The 15,034-nt window shown below is 44.1% G+C and overlaps 1 protein-coding gene across 1 annotated transcript; it reads right to left on the bottom strand.

The window, feature by feature from the left end:
* Positions 1 to 763: 763 nt before the first annotated feature.
* samd1b (sterile alpha motif domain containing 1b) lies at positions 764 to 14,961 on the bottom strand. Its single transcript, XM_079338496.1, has 7 exons — positions 12,001 to 14,961; positions 10,785 to 11,001; positions 10,071 to 10,222; positions 2,737 to 2,779; positions 2,513 to 2,630; positions 1,636 to 1,750; positions 764 to 1,510 (listed from the first exon to the last, which is right to left on the bottom strand). Exons 1-7 carry the CDS (start codon positions 13,165 to 13,167, stop codon positions 1,367 to 1,369), a joined length of 1,956 nt encoding a protein of 651 aa, XP_079194622.1. The 5' UTR covers positions 13,168 to 14,961; the 3' UTR covers positions 764 to 1,366.
* Between the last annotated feature and the right edge of the window lie 73 nt (positions 14,962 to 15,034).

The following is a 15,034-nucleotide window of genomic DNA, read 5'->3' as shown; positions in this document are numbered from 1 at the left end:
GCTACTTGTTGGAATCTCATTTTAGCTGTTGCCTTGGTTACGGGGGAGTGGGAGGTCTGGCCCAGGACAAGTGTGTGTACACATAACATTTACAGAGTGGCAGTAGGCATTTGATCTGAATGGATCCTAAATGCACCTTAAATATGTTCCCACCAGTGACGGTGTGTAAAGACAGACAGACAGAACGTCCACTGCAGCCAAACAAGCCACTGATCGAACCAACCAAAACACAACTTGAACTGAGCGATAAAACTGTAAGAACACTTTTGAAATGGTTCAGGCTCAAGTAGAAGACATGCTTGTATCTGTTTGAAGCAGACACAACGTGTTTAGGGAAGTCTTCTGTTTGCTCTTCCTTCTTTTTCCTTCCTAATAAGATGCACACAGCAGCGCAGCCACATTGTCAACAGAGCTTTTCTATCCCTTTCATTGGCATCAAATAACTAATTAAAAGTCACACATGATTCAATTACACTTCACCATGTTTTTCTAACAATAATGTGTCCATAGTTCGTCTACAAACCCCCAGTAATGTAAAAGGTTTTATTCTGTCTGTTCAACTTTTTAGAAAATGTGCTTAAAAAGGCCATTTGATTTAACCTTTGTGACATCACAAAGGGCTGTAGCCCCTCCCCAAGGGGGGTGACACGCCCACCTCGGGGAGCTGACAATGTTTGACCATCTCCAAAACATCTAAGTGTCAGGTTATTGCTATAATCAACCCTGTCCTGTGTGTACTGCATGTTTGTTTTTATTTTGACAGTGGGAATGTCTTTTATCTGCTTTTTTCATGACAATCTAAGAAAGCCCCGTCACTCTTTCACATGCACACATCCAAAGTGTGCGCAATGACAGACATGCACCCAGAAACTCTTTACAGCCTTTAAAAAACAAACCGACATGAACCTCCACACACATAAACACAACCTCTTTTAAAATGTGCAAAACATGAGCCCAAAATAAAACAAACTGTCCTGCGCAGTTTACTGGAGGAATTACAAAAGTGCTTGATCATTGAATGTTTTCTAAAAAAAGGAAAGTTTGCATGACTTCTTTCAGCTTCTCCATCATAAAAAGTTCGCTCCTCCTTTTCCCTCCAACATCACTGCTCTGTTCAGTAGAAAATCTTTGTTGTTCAGGAAATGCATTCTCGTTATTGTGTGTCGTTTCTGGACCAGAGCAGTGTGAGGGGTCCCAGAGGAGAAGAATAGTGTGTGTGTGTGTGTGTGTGTGTGTGTGTTGTAAGAGCTGGTTTCCATGAGATGAAGAATTGTTTTGTATTTCATGCATATATTGGTATAATATTATTGAAGATAATAGTAGATACAGACTTTACGGTCTCTGTGTGAACTTCATGTGTGTTTTGTTAGCAGTCGTCATCCTCAAAGTGCGTTCTCTGCAGAACCTTTACGTGACGCTCATAGATCTTGAGGGCGGGGCCGAGTCTGATTGACAGGCCAGTCAAAACATCATTACGCTGCATGAGGAGAAGAGACTTGCCATCGATTTCCTAATGAAGAGAGCAGAGCATTGTGGGTGGGTAGATGTAGGTTAGAGCTGTTAAAGGTTACAGTACAGTCATTCATCCGTTCTCTGGTGGCCTCTAGTGGTAAAGAAGAGGAATAACAGGCTCACCTGGGTCTTAAAGGCAGCAGCCTGCTCAGGGAAACCTGCTGCTGTGAAATAACTGACAACGTCTGACACAGTCCACTCCACCGGGCTCCCACTGACCGCCTCGGACTTCACACACCTGGAGAGACCAGAACCAGGGCAGATGGAACGTTACAAAACCTGGAGTGAGCTAAAGGCAGCATTAACAAAGCTAACACATCAATAATAAAACAGATTTTACTTCAGAGGTTTTTGTTTCTTATATTGTACCCTATGTTTCATTTATCAAAGTGTAGACTTGTTGGGCGCCGGTGGGGGTCGTGTGATCATTTCCTACAAGTCCATCAGGTAGAACACGACTCCAAGTGAACGCGCTGAGCACTTACCGTGATGTCAGCGCTGAATCTGACTGAAAACATGGTGAAACAGACTTGTTGGTGAAAGACCTCTATTCAGCTAATTCTCAACCAACTGAAAAACATCAACATGTCACAAATCACATTTTTCTCTTCTAATCATGAAAACGTCTTTCAAGGTCCAATAAGGACAGAAATAAGGACTCGGTGAAATCCAATCTTTGCAAAGATATCGCTCCAACATATTTTCTTCTTCATGCAAAAATTATAAATGGCGAGCTTTATTGACTGTGTGACGTAAACAAGAAGGCTCAGAGACATGATGAAGGGAGATGTTAGTAAACGACCAGCTGCTGGTGTAATTGATTAACACCTCAGGAGGGGTTGTGGATTAGGATTAGGATGGACAACAGAAGTCAGTGGGGGACTTTAATGCAAGTCCAGTCAAGTCAAACTTTATTTATATGGCCCATCACATGGCAACACAATGTGCCAACAAATCTGTGCATCCTGTTCAAAGTCTCCTGTATCTCTGCTGTACTCACCCTTCACTGTTTCCTCCTCCGCTGATCCCTCGATCCTCAGACAGGCAGGAGTCCCTCGGGGAGGCAGTGGGTGTGAGCAGGCAGGACGACACGCCGACCTCCGTCTTAGACTCCTGGCCTACGAGGGAAAAAATTAATCTCAGTCTCAATACCTGTCATCAATATGAAACAAAAAAACTACGAATGTGAAACTTTTGGTTCAATTATCTGTTCAGCAGACTCACAGTTCAAGCCCGGGGAGGTGTGGTTCTCTCTGTCACTCTGCATCTGATTGGGAGAAGAGAGAGGGTCAAAAGAAGATGACTCAAAAAATACAGTAGGGCATAAATAAATATGAGCTGCAGAGAAAAAAAAAAGCCATCAGAAAAAAGTGACCTCCACGTAAACTCAAAAGGCGTGCAGTACATCAGAGCGCAATTGCAACATAACCATCTGTTATGAGATTTACAACAACACTGTGGAAGGTAGAGAGTGGACTGGTGGGGGAGACAGAACTGTTGAGTCATCCTCAAATACCCAACCTCTTTTTGACTGATAATCAGTCTTTATATACAGCCGATGTTATCATTACACTGCAGCTATTCAAGAATGTTAAAGAGATGAATGAAATAAATGTACAAAAAAGGAATAAAAGAAAGTGAACATGGTCAACCAGCAGATCCATTCATCCAGAATACTGGTCGCGGGGGGCTGGAGCAGAACGCAGCTGTCATTGGGCGAGAGGCGGGGTAAACCCTGGACTGGCTGCTGGTCAGTCACAGATCTGACTTATAGAGACAGACATGAAGCTACACTCACATTTACTCAGCTACCGCTAATTTACAGTCACCATATAACCTAACAAGCATGTCTTTGGTCCACGTGAGGAAGCCAGAGTACCTGCAGGGAACCCACGCATGCACGAGGACGCCTGTCCGCAGGGGCCATTCGACAGACTGTCGTGGCCCTCAGCAACATTTCACTGGGGGCCCCTTCGACCAGCGTTCTTTACCATTATGATAGGCTTCCCATCAATACAAAGAAAACCAGCGACTTACAGTATATTAACGTAGGTCTTTCTAGAGAGAGGGCATTGGATGATTTTTATCCATCTTCTGCATTCCTGCAACCTCTTAGAAATTGATATTATTCGTATGGTTGCTCGTTTTTATTCCATTTTTAGGCAAGGACCGATGATCCTCGTATTTCCAGCGACAGGCAGACATCAGCCACCATGTATGCTAGTCCTCATAAAAGCAGCAACTACATCCACATAGGTGAGTATGTTCTGTCTGTGATGTCCTTTATTTAAAACTCTGAAGGCTGTCCGGCCTTTTTGACTGATTAGAATACTAAGAGCGATCCACAAAACCATTTCATTATTCTCACCAAGAAACGGGACTTCAAATTTTAGACATACCAAACAAATTCACACAAAGGCAAAGGTTGCAGTGGAAGCTTCTCCGTGGCAAGGTGCCAGGTGTGGATGAGATTGACCCTAACACGGTGAAGAAGCTGTACTTTATTGGGCTGTCTTTTCTGACACTCATCTTCATTGTGGGCATCTGGCACAGTGCAGGTGCTGATCACCATTCATTAAAAGGGGAAAAGAGTGTGTGCTCCAACTATTAAGCTATCATTCCACATAACCTCCCAGGAAAAGGTTATTCTACGATGCTACCTGGTAAAAGGAGGAACAATGGAAATCCGGCCTTATAATGGGAGTGGGAACAATCTGTTTTCCCTTGCTATGCTTTTTGGGGTGAGCATGGGAGTTTGCTCATCCTGTCTATATTTGTGGTGTGGGAGAAGGCCTATGATGGTTCTCCTTCGGGGTACATTTGGGAGATACTACAGAAGTAAGGTGTTCCAGGGCTGTTGCTAAGGGCCATCCGGTCACCATATGACCAAAGTGAGCCTTAAGCCCCTTTCCACCGGCGGTTCAGTTTGGTTAGACGGACGGACGGACGGACGGACGGACGGACGGACGGACGGACGGACGGACGGACGGACGGACGGACGGACGGACGGACGGACGGACGGACGGACGGACGGACGGACGGACAGACAGACAGACAGACAGACAGACAGACAGACAGACAGACAGACAGACAGACAGACAGACAGACAGACAGACAGACAGACAGACAGACAGATAGATAGATAGATAGATAGATAGATAGATAGATAGATAGATAGATAGATAGATAGATAGGTAGATAGATAGATAGATAGATAGATAGATAGATAGATAGATAGGTTTTCTACTGTCATTGAAAAATGTGAACATTTTTAGCCACTGCTGTGGTTACATGTTTGTCAGCCCCTGGGGGCCCCCTACTGTCCTGGGGGACCAATCATCTCGCTGTGAGGCATCAGCTCTAACCACTGAACCACCGTGCAGAACCAACGAGCAGATCCAAATTCAACAAATAAATCTCTTAAGAAAAGAAAAGATCAAATAAATTCAATTGATTAATGGACCTGTAAAGCACCATTTCATAACAAACGTTATTATCGAGACACTTTACATAAGAGTAGGTACAGACCCTTTCCTTTTTGTTGTATTATCGTCAGAGACATGCACTTTTGTTAGATTATTCGTTCAGCAGACTCTCAGTTCTAGCCCGGGGAGGTGTGGTTGATTCATGAGTCATTCTGAATCCAAAACCAAGACCCAACGTCAGAGCACTAAGTAACATTTAGCAAAGTTAAAGTGGCAAGAAAAGAACGCTGGAGTGGAGTCAGACTCATGGTAAACAGCCCTCTCCTGAAACTACACTCACAGCTCAGTGTGATAATAGACTGATCAGGCTAATATCAACGTCAAACACTCACTTGAATATTCATCATGACAATAGTTGATGTAAGATATGAACATGTACTGTCATTAATGTTAAAGCTCCTAGATGAAAGACTGAATACAAACACGAGTTCAGAGAAGTCTTTCGTATTAAAACAGCACTCATGAGTTTGAAACTGCAGGAAACAGAAACACTCAAAGTGAGCTTTGATGTTTCTGTGTGAACCAAAAACCAAACAAAGGTTGACCGTATCATGTGCTCAGGTATATTTCTCGGGTAAGTACTTTAATGATCCGCTGAGGGGAAATGTGTGCGTTGCAGCAGCACGAGACAAGCAAAAGAAAGTCAAACAAAATAAAAATGTAAAGAGAACAGATCAGATAAATAAAATAAAAATAGGGGGTATATGTGTGCTATGAATGGTTAAGTTAACGATGCAGTCTCATGCCTGAAAGAGCTGCCATCAGGTCAGTGAAAGTGCATTTGTTTACATTTCCATGGTAGAGACACAGTGAATGACACGTTTGAATACTAAAAGGAAGCAGGAAGAGATTACATACGATGTCCAGGACGAGATAAGATGCTCTGCTTTTTCTACAGCTGTCACCAAAAAGAGAGAAACTGGGGGTGCTGGTGGTTGGTGCGCGCATCCCATGTATGGAGGGTACGCCTGTGGCTCCTTTCCTGCATGTCAACAACACCCCCCCCCCCCCCCCCCCCCCTCTCTCTCAGACACTGAAAGTTCCTCACAGTCGCTCTAATTCAAAAGCACTTAACAATCTCATGACAGAAGGGACACATGATATTTAATGATCAGTGCAGCGAGGATGGACTTCTCTCAGATAGGATCTGTAAAAAGGTCAGTCAAAGACTGTTTTATTTAAGGAAGCTGAGGAGTTTTAATGTTGAAAGTTCACTTATGAAAATGTTTTATTCATCATATGTCGAGTCTATTCTCACATTTTCAATGATATGCTGGTTCGGTAATCTTAATTTGATTAACAGAAATAGGATGGGAAGCTTTGTTAGACAGTGCCGAAAGATCATCGGTGTCAGTCTTAATGATCTGAGCCAGGTCTACCAGGTTAGGTGTGTCCGGAGGGCAGACGCCATTTTGGCAGACCCTCTTCACCCTCTCCACGCAGAGTTTCGGCCTCTACCATCAGGGAGAAGGTTTGCCTTCTCTCGGAAAGCAAAGTCAAACCGGTATATAAAATCATTTGTACCATTAGCCGTTAAATATTTGAACCAGCTCTAAACGTTACAATTTGTAACTTTCCAGGATGACATCTCTGGGTTAATTGGGTTATTTATTTTCTTCTCTTTGAATATGTCTTATTTTACTTATTGTTCATTTTATTTACATGTTGGCTGCTGTAAAATGATTTGACACCCGGGGATAATAAAGAATAATCAATCAATGATTGGAGGGTTCGTCAACAAGTTAGAGACACATATTAGTGTTTGCCCACCAAGCCTAATCCACGACTGACAGCGATATGACCAATTTAAAAAGTACATTGAATTCATTTATATATATTGCCAATCTGGCCTACAGACCACTCAAAGTGCTCTACACGTTCTTTAAAACACTGATTAGAAGGGCAGCAAGCAATGTTGGCAACTCTTTCCAACAGCACGACCTGCAATCAGGGCTCCAAGGTCCTCTTCAAGAACTCATTGGCATATAGACGAGTATCAAACAGCTGATCTTCTAATTGGTGGATGATGAACTCTACCTCTGTGCTCTGTGTGACCGAGTGTAACAGAAGTAGCATGCATGCTCTGCAACACCACTGGGTCAGTATTTCAGTCTCTGCTGAAGAACAAGGGAACATTTGTGAAGAAGTGAGAATTCAGTCCTCCAACAAAACGGCAGAATCACACAAAGGAATTATTTTGGACTCCGTTGTTCTTGTGAGAGTGTTTTTGTTAACCCATAAGACGTATCAAAGATGTCGTTTTTGTTGCATTTGGGTCAAAATCTTTACCCCCATAGTTGAATACTTCATAAACTGGTAACAGGAGCTGCTGGTTTTACTGAGCTGCTGGTTTTACTGAGCTGCTGGTTTTACTGAGCTGCTGGTTTTACTGAGCTGCTGGTTTTACTGAGTTAGTAGAGCAGCTGTTCCATGAAAGGTCCTCGTCGCAGGATTTAACTCAGTCCTGATGATATTTGGTGCATGTCAACCCTGCTCTGCATCACAAGTTCAAAGGATATGGGCTGCATATATTTGAGGCTAAAGCTAGTAGTTATAAGGAGGGCATATTGTGGTATCTTGAGAGACACAAAAGTTACAGGATTTTACTTCATAATTCAGATTTTAAGAGATCCGTTTAAAGTTGTGGACATGATTTTTGTGTCTCCTTCCAGCTGATCTATGATCGCCTTCTTTCACTGAGCTCGAAAGAACTTCAGATGTTTTCTCATCAACATATTCAAATCTAGTGCGGGACTATGGGAAACAACTCTTTACACAAACACACACACAAATACAGACACACACACACATATACACACACACACACACACACACACACACACCCAAACACACACACACACACACAGACACGCACACATACACAAAGACAAACACACACACACAAAGACAAACACACACACACACACACACAAACAAACACACACACACACACACACACACACACACACACACACACACAGACAGACACAGACACACTTAATTACAAATGCTCATGGACAGAACAACAACCCTTCATCATGTCCACCAAATCTTTAGTCATTGTTGTGTTTTTTTAAGCAGGCTTTCAGAGCTACCTGTCATTATTAATGACATGAGGAGCTGTCGGTCGGCTGCGCCCCTTTAAAGAGAGACCGGACTGAGTGCAGAGATATGTTCACTGGGCTTTTTGCTCAACATAATTTTGCTTTTTTAGAAAAACCAAGCTAAAAAACAATATTGAGGTAAATATATGCATTATTAAAAAAACAAAGAAATATTTATTTATTCATAGTTATTTACTTTCCTGCTTTGTTTTAGCACTACTTTGGTCCACTACATACATGCTCCTCCTGTGAAAGCACAATATAATCAGTTGCTTGGGTTCGTAGTAATACTGTATTGTACTTGATAAAGAATTGTTGTTTGAGATTCTAATTGTTTTTAATTTTCCCTCTTCATGGAGGCATGTTCTGCCCGACAGACGGAGAGTCAGACAGTGTTGTCCAGCTCTGCCTCTGATTGGTCCAACCTGAGAGCAGGTTGACTCTCAGTCATGTAGTCAATGTGTTTGTCTTGTTCTGTGATGTTAACTCGTCAATGCCTGAAGGAGATATGTGAGATCAAAACTTTAAGTTGCTGGAAGCTTTTACTTTAATAGTGTGTGGATTCTTTTTTTATTCTTAAAGGAATATTTCTCCCTTTTTGCAAAAATCTTCATTTTGTGTCATTGCAGGCTCTTTTTGTTTGCAGGGGTAAAACTACAAGACAAGTTCCTCATATTTTCGACCCACTGAAGCTAAAGACCTATCACAGATCAGTGGGTGGGAACTCACAAAACTTAGCATCCGCCATCTTGCTTGGAAGCTATGCTAACAGGCTCTATGGAGAAAGCTGATGAGAACTGAGAATGGGGGAAAAGTATATTTATGGAGTGGATTTTAAAAGTCTTGTGCTTGAATTGGATGTTTGTGGCTATCTCTACGAGCTGCAATAATGCGGTGAGGTGTCAGCTGCCAGCAGCTGTGAGAACAAGGAACTGGGCGTGTTGGTGCTCTCACTGTTTGCCTATAGACACAGACATAGAGTCTGTATACTGCCAGAAATGTCCAATGTTGTGGTAGAAATCTCAGAATCAGTTATCAGTAAATGTTTGTAAATTATGCTGCATTCAGGTGCTGCTCGGGTGGTCCAAGTTTCCAAATTGCAATGTCGTTCTTCTGACTTCAGTGTTATAATAACAGCACAACAAAGTGGATGCTACGACGACGACGATCAGTTAAAATGAACAAAACATTTTGCCCGTCTTTTGATGACGATTCTGACGTGAAGTCTGCTAGCTGAGCGTCTACAGTAATTCTTCTCAGAGTTTCTCGAGTTGTTCTGACTTGAGCAGGTGTTTCATCTGCATTTTACAACTCGAAAACTCATTTGTCCTATGTGTCTGACACCACATGAATGCAACATGAAATCCTCTATTTCAGCAGGAGTGTCCCTGCGGTGCTGGGAATTCTGGGAGTTGTTGTCTTTCATCCACATGAGCCCAGAAGACACTTTCTGGCGTTTCTCAGTCAATAAGGCACCAACTTAAACAATGATATCACATTTTTAAATGACCCAACATCAATACAGATTCATGTTTCAACGACTTAAGGATCCCTTTAACTTGGGTTTATAATATTACAACTCCACTTCACTGTTTTATCAAGGACATAAAGACCTGGAATGACCACAATGCTGCTGCTCACCTAACAGGCGTGTTAAAAGAAAGTTCCTCTGTACAACTTCTTGCTATGAGCTTGTATTAACATGTATCAAACATAAACATAATAATTGACCTGACAGAGAATGTGATAGTGACTAACAGTTCATGTAACAGCAGAGGAACATACCATTTAAATATATTTATAGAATGAATTGATTTTAATAACATGCGTACTATTACACAACATGTCATGATTGAGGCTCAGGCAGCTCTCAGGATCTTCTCTGCATCCCGTCTCTTTAAACAACTTCTGAACCCAATTTTAATTTGATGTTAAAGATCTTTTAAATGAATGTCCATTTAGTACGTACCATAACGTCTGTATGTAGATCAGTCTGGGCCCCATTTCTGTCCTCCAGGTGAGTAACATTACATTGTGACAGGGAAGATGCCTGAACAGGTGAGAATGGCGTCCTGCTGAGGGAATCAAGCCCAGACACCCTCGAGAGGTCAGCAACCAAACCTAGATAATGAAAAGAAGGACAGATCTATTATCGATTGATAGGTTTTATTATTATTACTTTATCAGTGATTGATTATTACAATAAGTAGGTAAGCTAGTAGGACTAGTGGTGGTGAAATTTCATGGTTACCAAAAGGTCTAACAAACTGTATTTTGATGTACAAATACTTTTTTTTACTTTGTACAGATACAATAAAATAAACCAAAAGCGTAGTTCCCAAATAAAATGTGGTCATCACTGCTTCAGTCTAGGATAGCCTTTGTTTTTCGATGACCTCAAAGTGGGCCTCCATGCGGCTTGGCCAAACAAAGCTTCCCCCTTCTTTCCCCCTTTATGGACAGCCTTGCTTCTACTTGCGCTATGACAATACTTTAGACTTTAGACTTTTATTTTTATTGTCTTTCATCAAAACTAATCCAGACAAAACCAAATGTTGTTATGTTATTGAAGATAATCTTAAAAAGAGTTATTATAGTCTATGTTAGAGTGTAAAGTTGTGATTCTAACATGACTACGAATCACAACTTTACACTCTAACATACTACAGGTGTCCACACACACCTTTGCCTTCATGCTGCTGCTGGGGGCTCTCCTGCTTTGATGCTGTCTGGACCTCAGCATCTTCTCTGGTTTTCTCAATGAGCTCAGGTTCCGTTGTCATGGCTACAGGGGAAAGTCCACCCTCCTCTTCAGAACTCCGGGGATCTTCTTTCTCCTCTCCTTCCCCATTATCCTCCCGTTCCTCTCCTTCACTCGCTGTTTCCATTGGCTCATTATCCTGGAGAGGGAGGAAAGGTATCTACAATGACATATAAGCCCATAAAGTCAACTCCATACAGCAGACTGGAGTTTGATACGAGTTCACCAGGTTGATTGGAACCTGATTGGATTTAGCTTTAACTCAGAAACAACAAAACAACAACAAAAAAAACCACCTACATCTTGGAGAAAAGACAGAAATCAGAAATAACGTTAGCCGCCTACTGTAGCCTACTGAAGTCCTCACCCACAGGAGGAGGAAGAGGGGGAGGAGAGAGCGCTGTCAGAAATCATACAAAGGATTTAATGAGGCACGAAACGGGGAGCACATCGTGGAGGGCGGGGGAAAACAATGTGGTTAGAAACATATACGTCTAAGCAAACCAAACATTGTAAGAAATGATCCATGACATAACATGATGTTCTACTGTTATGAGTCCTCGGTCGGCCTGCGCGACACGCAGCACTCAAGTTTTTTACAGACACCGCCTACTGCGCGCCAGGCCCAGACACTCCGCTCTGCTGCGCACAGCTAAAGTTCCCGAGTGCGAAATAAAACGTTATTGAGCCCAAATAGTGATGTGGCAACGAAAGCAGGACCTGCGCGAGCGCGCGCCATGCAGAGACGCTCTTTTTATGATGCGCGCGCTCATCGCGGGGAGTCGGGGAAGCCGCTCCGACGCTGTCTGCTCTAACCCGCACCTTTTGTGCAGGAAGCCGAGCTACACACACTCTCTCTCACATCTACACTCGTTTTTACCGAGACATTAGAGGAAAAACGCAACACGGGCACGGTCTCCTCCCATAAATAATTAGAAAAAACAATAATTAACCTCCCTTGATGTGCAACATTTCTTTTAACACTTAACCAAGGTTAATCCGGAAACATTATTTGGCAAGGGCGCCTTTTTTGCCGTTTTAACCAGTGATCATTAATTTATCAGCAAACCATCAAAAGCCCTGATCCGCGCGCCCTACAACCGGGACGTGTTGGAAATGTTAAGTTAACAGTGCCCACCTTTTTCACAATGTGTCTGTCCTGCAGTGCGCTCTGTACAAGTCTGTCAGCGGACGCATTCTTCGGCTCCTCCAGCACCATCCCCCTCAGAGGAAGAGTAATGTTCCCGCAGCGGGTCCTGCGCAGCCGGCCCCTCGCCACCTCTCTCTCCATCACCACTTTGACTTTGCCTCGGGTCAGCTTCTCCTCCGACAGTCGCTCCTGGCTGCTCAGATAGCCGAGGATCTCCTTCAGCCCGAGCGGTTTAATGTGGCCTCTCGTGGCGGTGGAGCCCCCCCGGAGGCTCTTCTCGGACAGGCTGCGTACAGAAGCCACCAGTCTGTCGCCGAGGTCGGAGTTGGCGTGGTTCCCCGCTGTTCTAGTGCCACCTCCTCCGACACGAAGTTTGGGCTTGAGGAGCACAGTCTGTCTCGGTCCCTGATGTTGAAGGCTGACGCCCCCAGAGCAAGTTTTGTGTTGGGTGTCAGCCACGAAAAGACCAGAGACTTTTCCTCCGCGAACTGCGTCGGTTTTGCTCGGTGTTGTCCCGCTGGCATCTTCGCCTTCGTGTGCGCTTGTTCTTCGGACGAGACCGGGCGACGGGCAGCTCCCCGCTCCCTGCTGTCCTAATCCCTTGTCTTTTGATGCACTTGCTTTCTCCTCTTTACAGCCGCTCCCGACATCGCAGCCCGTTGTTGCGCCACAACTGAGGCACCCTTTTCCGCTGCTCGGGCTGGAGATAGGCTTAAGCTTTTTTCCCGAGCTGCTGGCTGCTGTTTGAGTGTGGGGCTCTGGGCTGGGCTGCGAGTCCTCCTCTCCCTCCTCCTGGTCTGTGAAGCTGTGCGCACTGTCGCCGTTGTTGTTCAGATGGTCGTGTTTGGTCCGCTCCCTCGCTGCCTCCGCGCTGCCGCCGCCGCTGCTGCCAGCGCCCGTAAACTCACACTTCTTTCGGCTTTTCCTCTGCACCTTCGCCGCGTTTCGGTACGATATTGAGCCCTTGTAGCTAACTTTAAGCACCGTCTGCTCCTGAATCAGTTTTTCCAGTTCTGTCCTGGTTCGGTCCGGGTCCGAGCCATGACGTCTCCGAACCATTCGACAAATCCTCTCTAGATCCGGACGAGCTTTTCTCGAACGCAGAGAGTCGATTGTTTCCAGGATCCACTCTCGGTACTTATTTGGCTCGGACATCTTTCTCGTGCTGGTGCGGATGGGGTTTGGCCCGAGTGCGTCTTTCTCCCACCTCTGTTGTTTCACAAGTGACGCTGTGTCAAAGCTGGGAAGCCGGAGCGCGATCCTCGACAGGAGAATGAGGACGGAAGCCCGGCTGGTACGCTTCCATTCGTTGGCCACATTGTGCGCTTAAGGTGGACCGAAGATGGCGACGAGGTATCCAACACAGACGCAAATCACATTTAAGGTGGAATTGTTTGCCTTCTAACGCATCGGAGCGTGGTTCTTTGTTCGCAGTGTCGTCCTATTTGTTGAATCTGATTTCTACACAAAGAAAGAGAAGAGCGCACAGTCCAGACTGCAGGGATGTTATTTCACTGTTGTGTGTGTGCGCGCGCGCGTGTGTGTGTATGCGTTTTAGCGGATCAGACTGAGCTGTGCGGTCAACAGATGGGTGGATGAAGGCTCAACTCCGCATCAGGCGGCAGTGATGGATGTCCGACCTCCAGGCGACAACACTATAGACACCCAGCGATGAAAGATCTCTTTCAAAACTCACTCTCATCTTAACATTGAGCAGACACTTAAGAAACACTAAAACACAGAAGTTCAGTTGAATTTTACAAGTAAAACTTTATTGGAATGATACTTATGTTGCAAAATATTACACTTCGTGTTTTTCGGTCGCTTCCCTCGTGACCTCGACGCTTCCTTTAGCAGTGTGACTGACTGTGTGTGGATGTGTGTGTGTATGTGTGTGTGTATGGGGGGGTAACATGGTTTACTGGGTCTCATTTCCTAAAAAGTGCGACAGTATACCAGCATTGTGCCTGCATCAAGAGGAAGTTTTATAACTGCAAAAAACACCGAGGAGACACAGAATAATATTGTATCATAACTTCAAACATTTTTTTTTTCCCAAGATGAAATAGCCAACATTAAACTTGACATGGAGGAAATACAGCCAATGTGAAGTCTCAACAAGTGGTTTACATCAATGTCATAATGATAATGAAAATGACAATAATAACAGGTTCTTAAAGGAGTCCAGAAGAACAGATCACCCAGCTGTGAACAAGTATCCACCTTGAAGCTCTTGGTACCATTTATCTGACAGGATTTGACTTGATCCATAAAATGTCTCAGTGAATTCACCTTTTAGAAAGGAAGAGGTGGAGTACCAAGCCAGTAATGTTGATGCAGACAAAGGTGATATGAGGAGGGGTGAACATAGACTCTTGGATGACCATAATTAAGAGCTTCTTGAGACGGCTCCTCAAAAGCTCCTTTAAAAGGTTTGAGGTAAATTGATGTCCACATGAGCAATATATCAATCTAATCTGTCCAGACAGGAAAGGGAGAGCACGATCTGATTATCAACAGGAACAGAACTTGAAAGAAGGCGAACATCGCCGTGAGGGCTACTTTTCCATCTGCTGCCTTCACTTCCCACATTACGACTCTGATACATCCGACTTGGCAAGCAATGTTTTCTTTGCTTTTTTTAATCCATCAAAACAGCAAACACAGCTGGCATAAAAGCCTCCTGAGTTGATGTCAAGGCGTAAACGATGTGACCACATAGTCAGAATCTCAGTCTGTGCTCGAGTGTCCTGAATGTTTAATGAACGTGCACGTTGAATCACTGGCATGGCCCTTTAAGACCTTCATTAATTCAGCTGATACTGTGCTTACATTGTGCACATTCCTAAATTAATATGGGTCGAAATCAAATTACCGCAGAGCAAACCTGGGGCCATGGAATATCTCAGCATCGTGATAGTGAACACGATGTACAGAGATTGGGAGGAACGGTGGGTTAATAGGAGCCCCGGGGCCCTGCAGCTCTTTAATCCGTCCATGGACACTGAGACGCACAGACCGA

The sequence above is a fragment of the Symphodus melops genome, assembly GCF_947650265.1.
Source record: "Symphodus melops genome assembly, chromosome: 2".
In the NCBI taxonomy this organism is placed as follows: domain Eukaryota; kingdom Metazoa; phylum Chordata; class Actinopteri; order Labriformes; family Labridae; genus Symphodus; species Symphodus melops.
The sequence above is the reverse complement of the archived record's forward strand: the minus strand, read 5'-3'. Positions and strand labels throughout refer to the sequence as shown.

Coding starts and splice junctions, on each gene's coding strand:
- samd1b (XM_079338496.1), bottom strand. CDS start 13,167: ATGTCCGAGCCAAATAAGTACCGAGAGTGGATCCTGGAAACAATCGAC. Junction 11,002..12,000: donor ACAGACACATTGTGAAAAAG/GTGGGCACTGTT, acceptor CTCCCTCTCCAG/GATAATGAGCCAATGGAAAC. Junction 2,780..10,070: donor ATCTACATACAGACGTTATG/GTACGTACTAAA, acceptor TCTCCCAATCAG/ATGCAGAGTGACAGAGAGAA.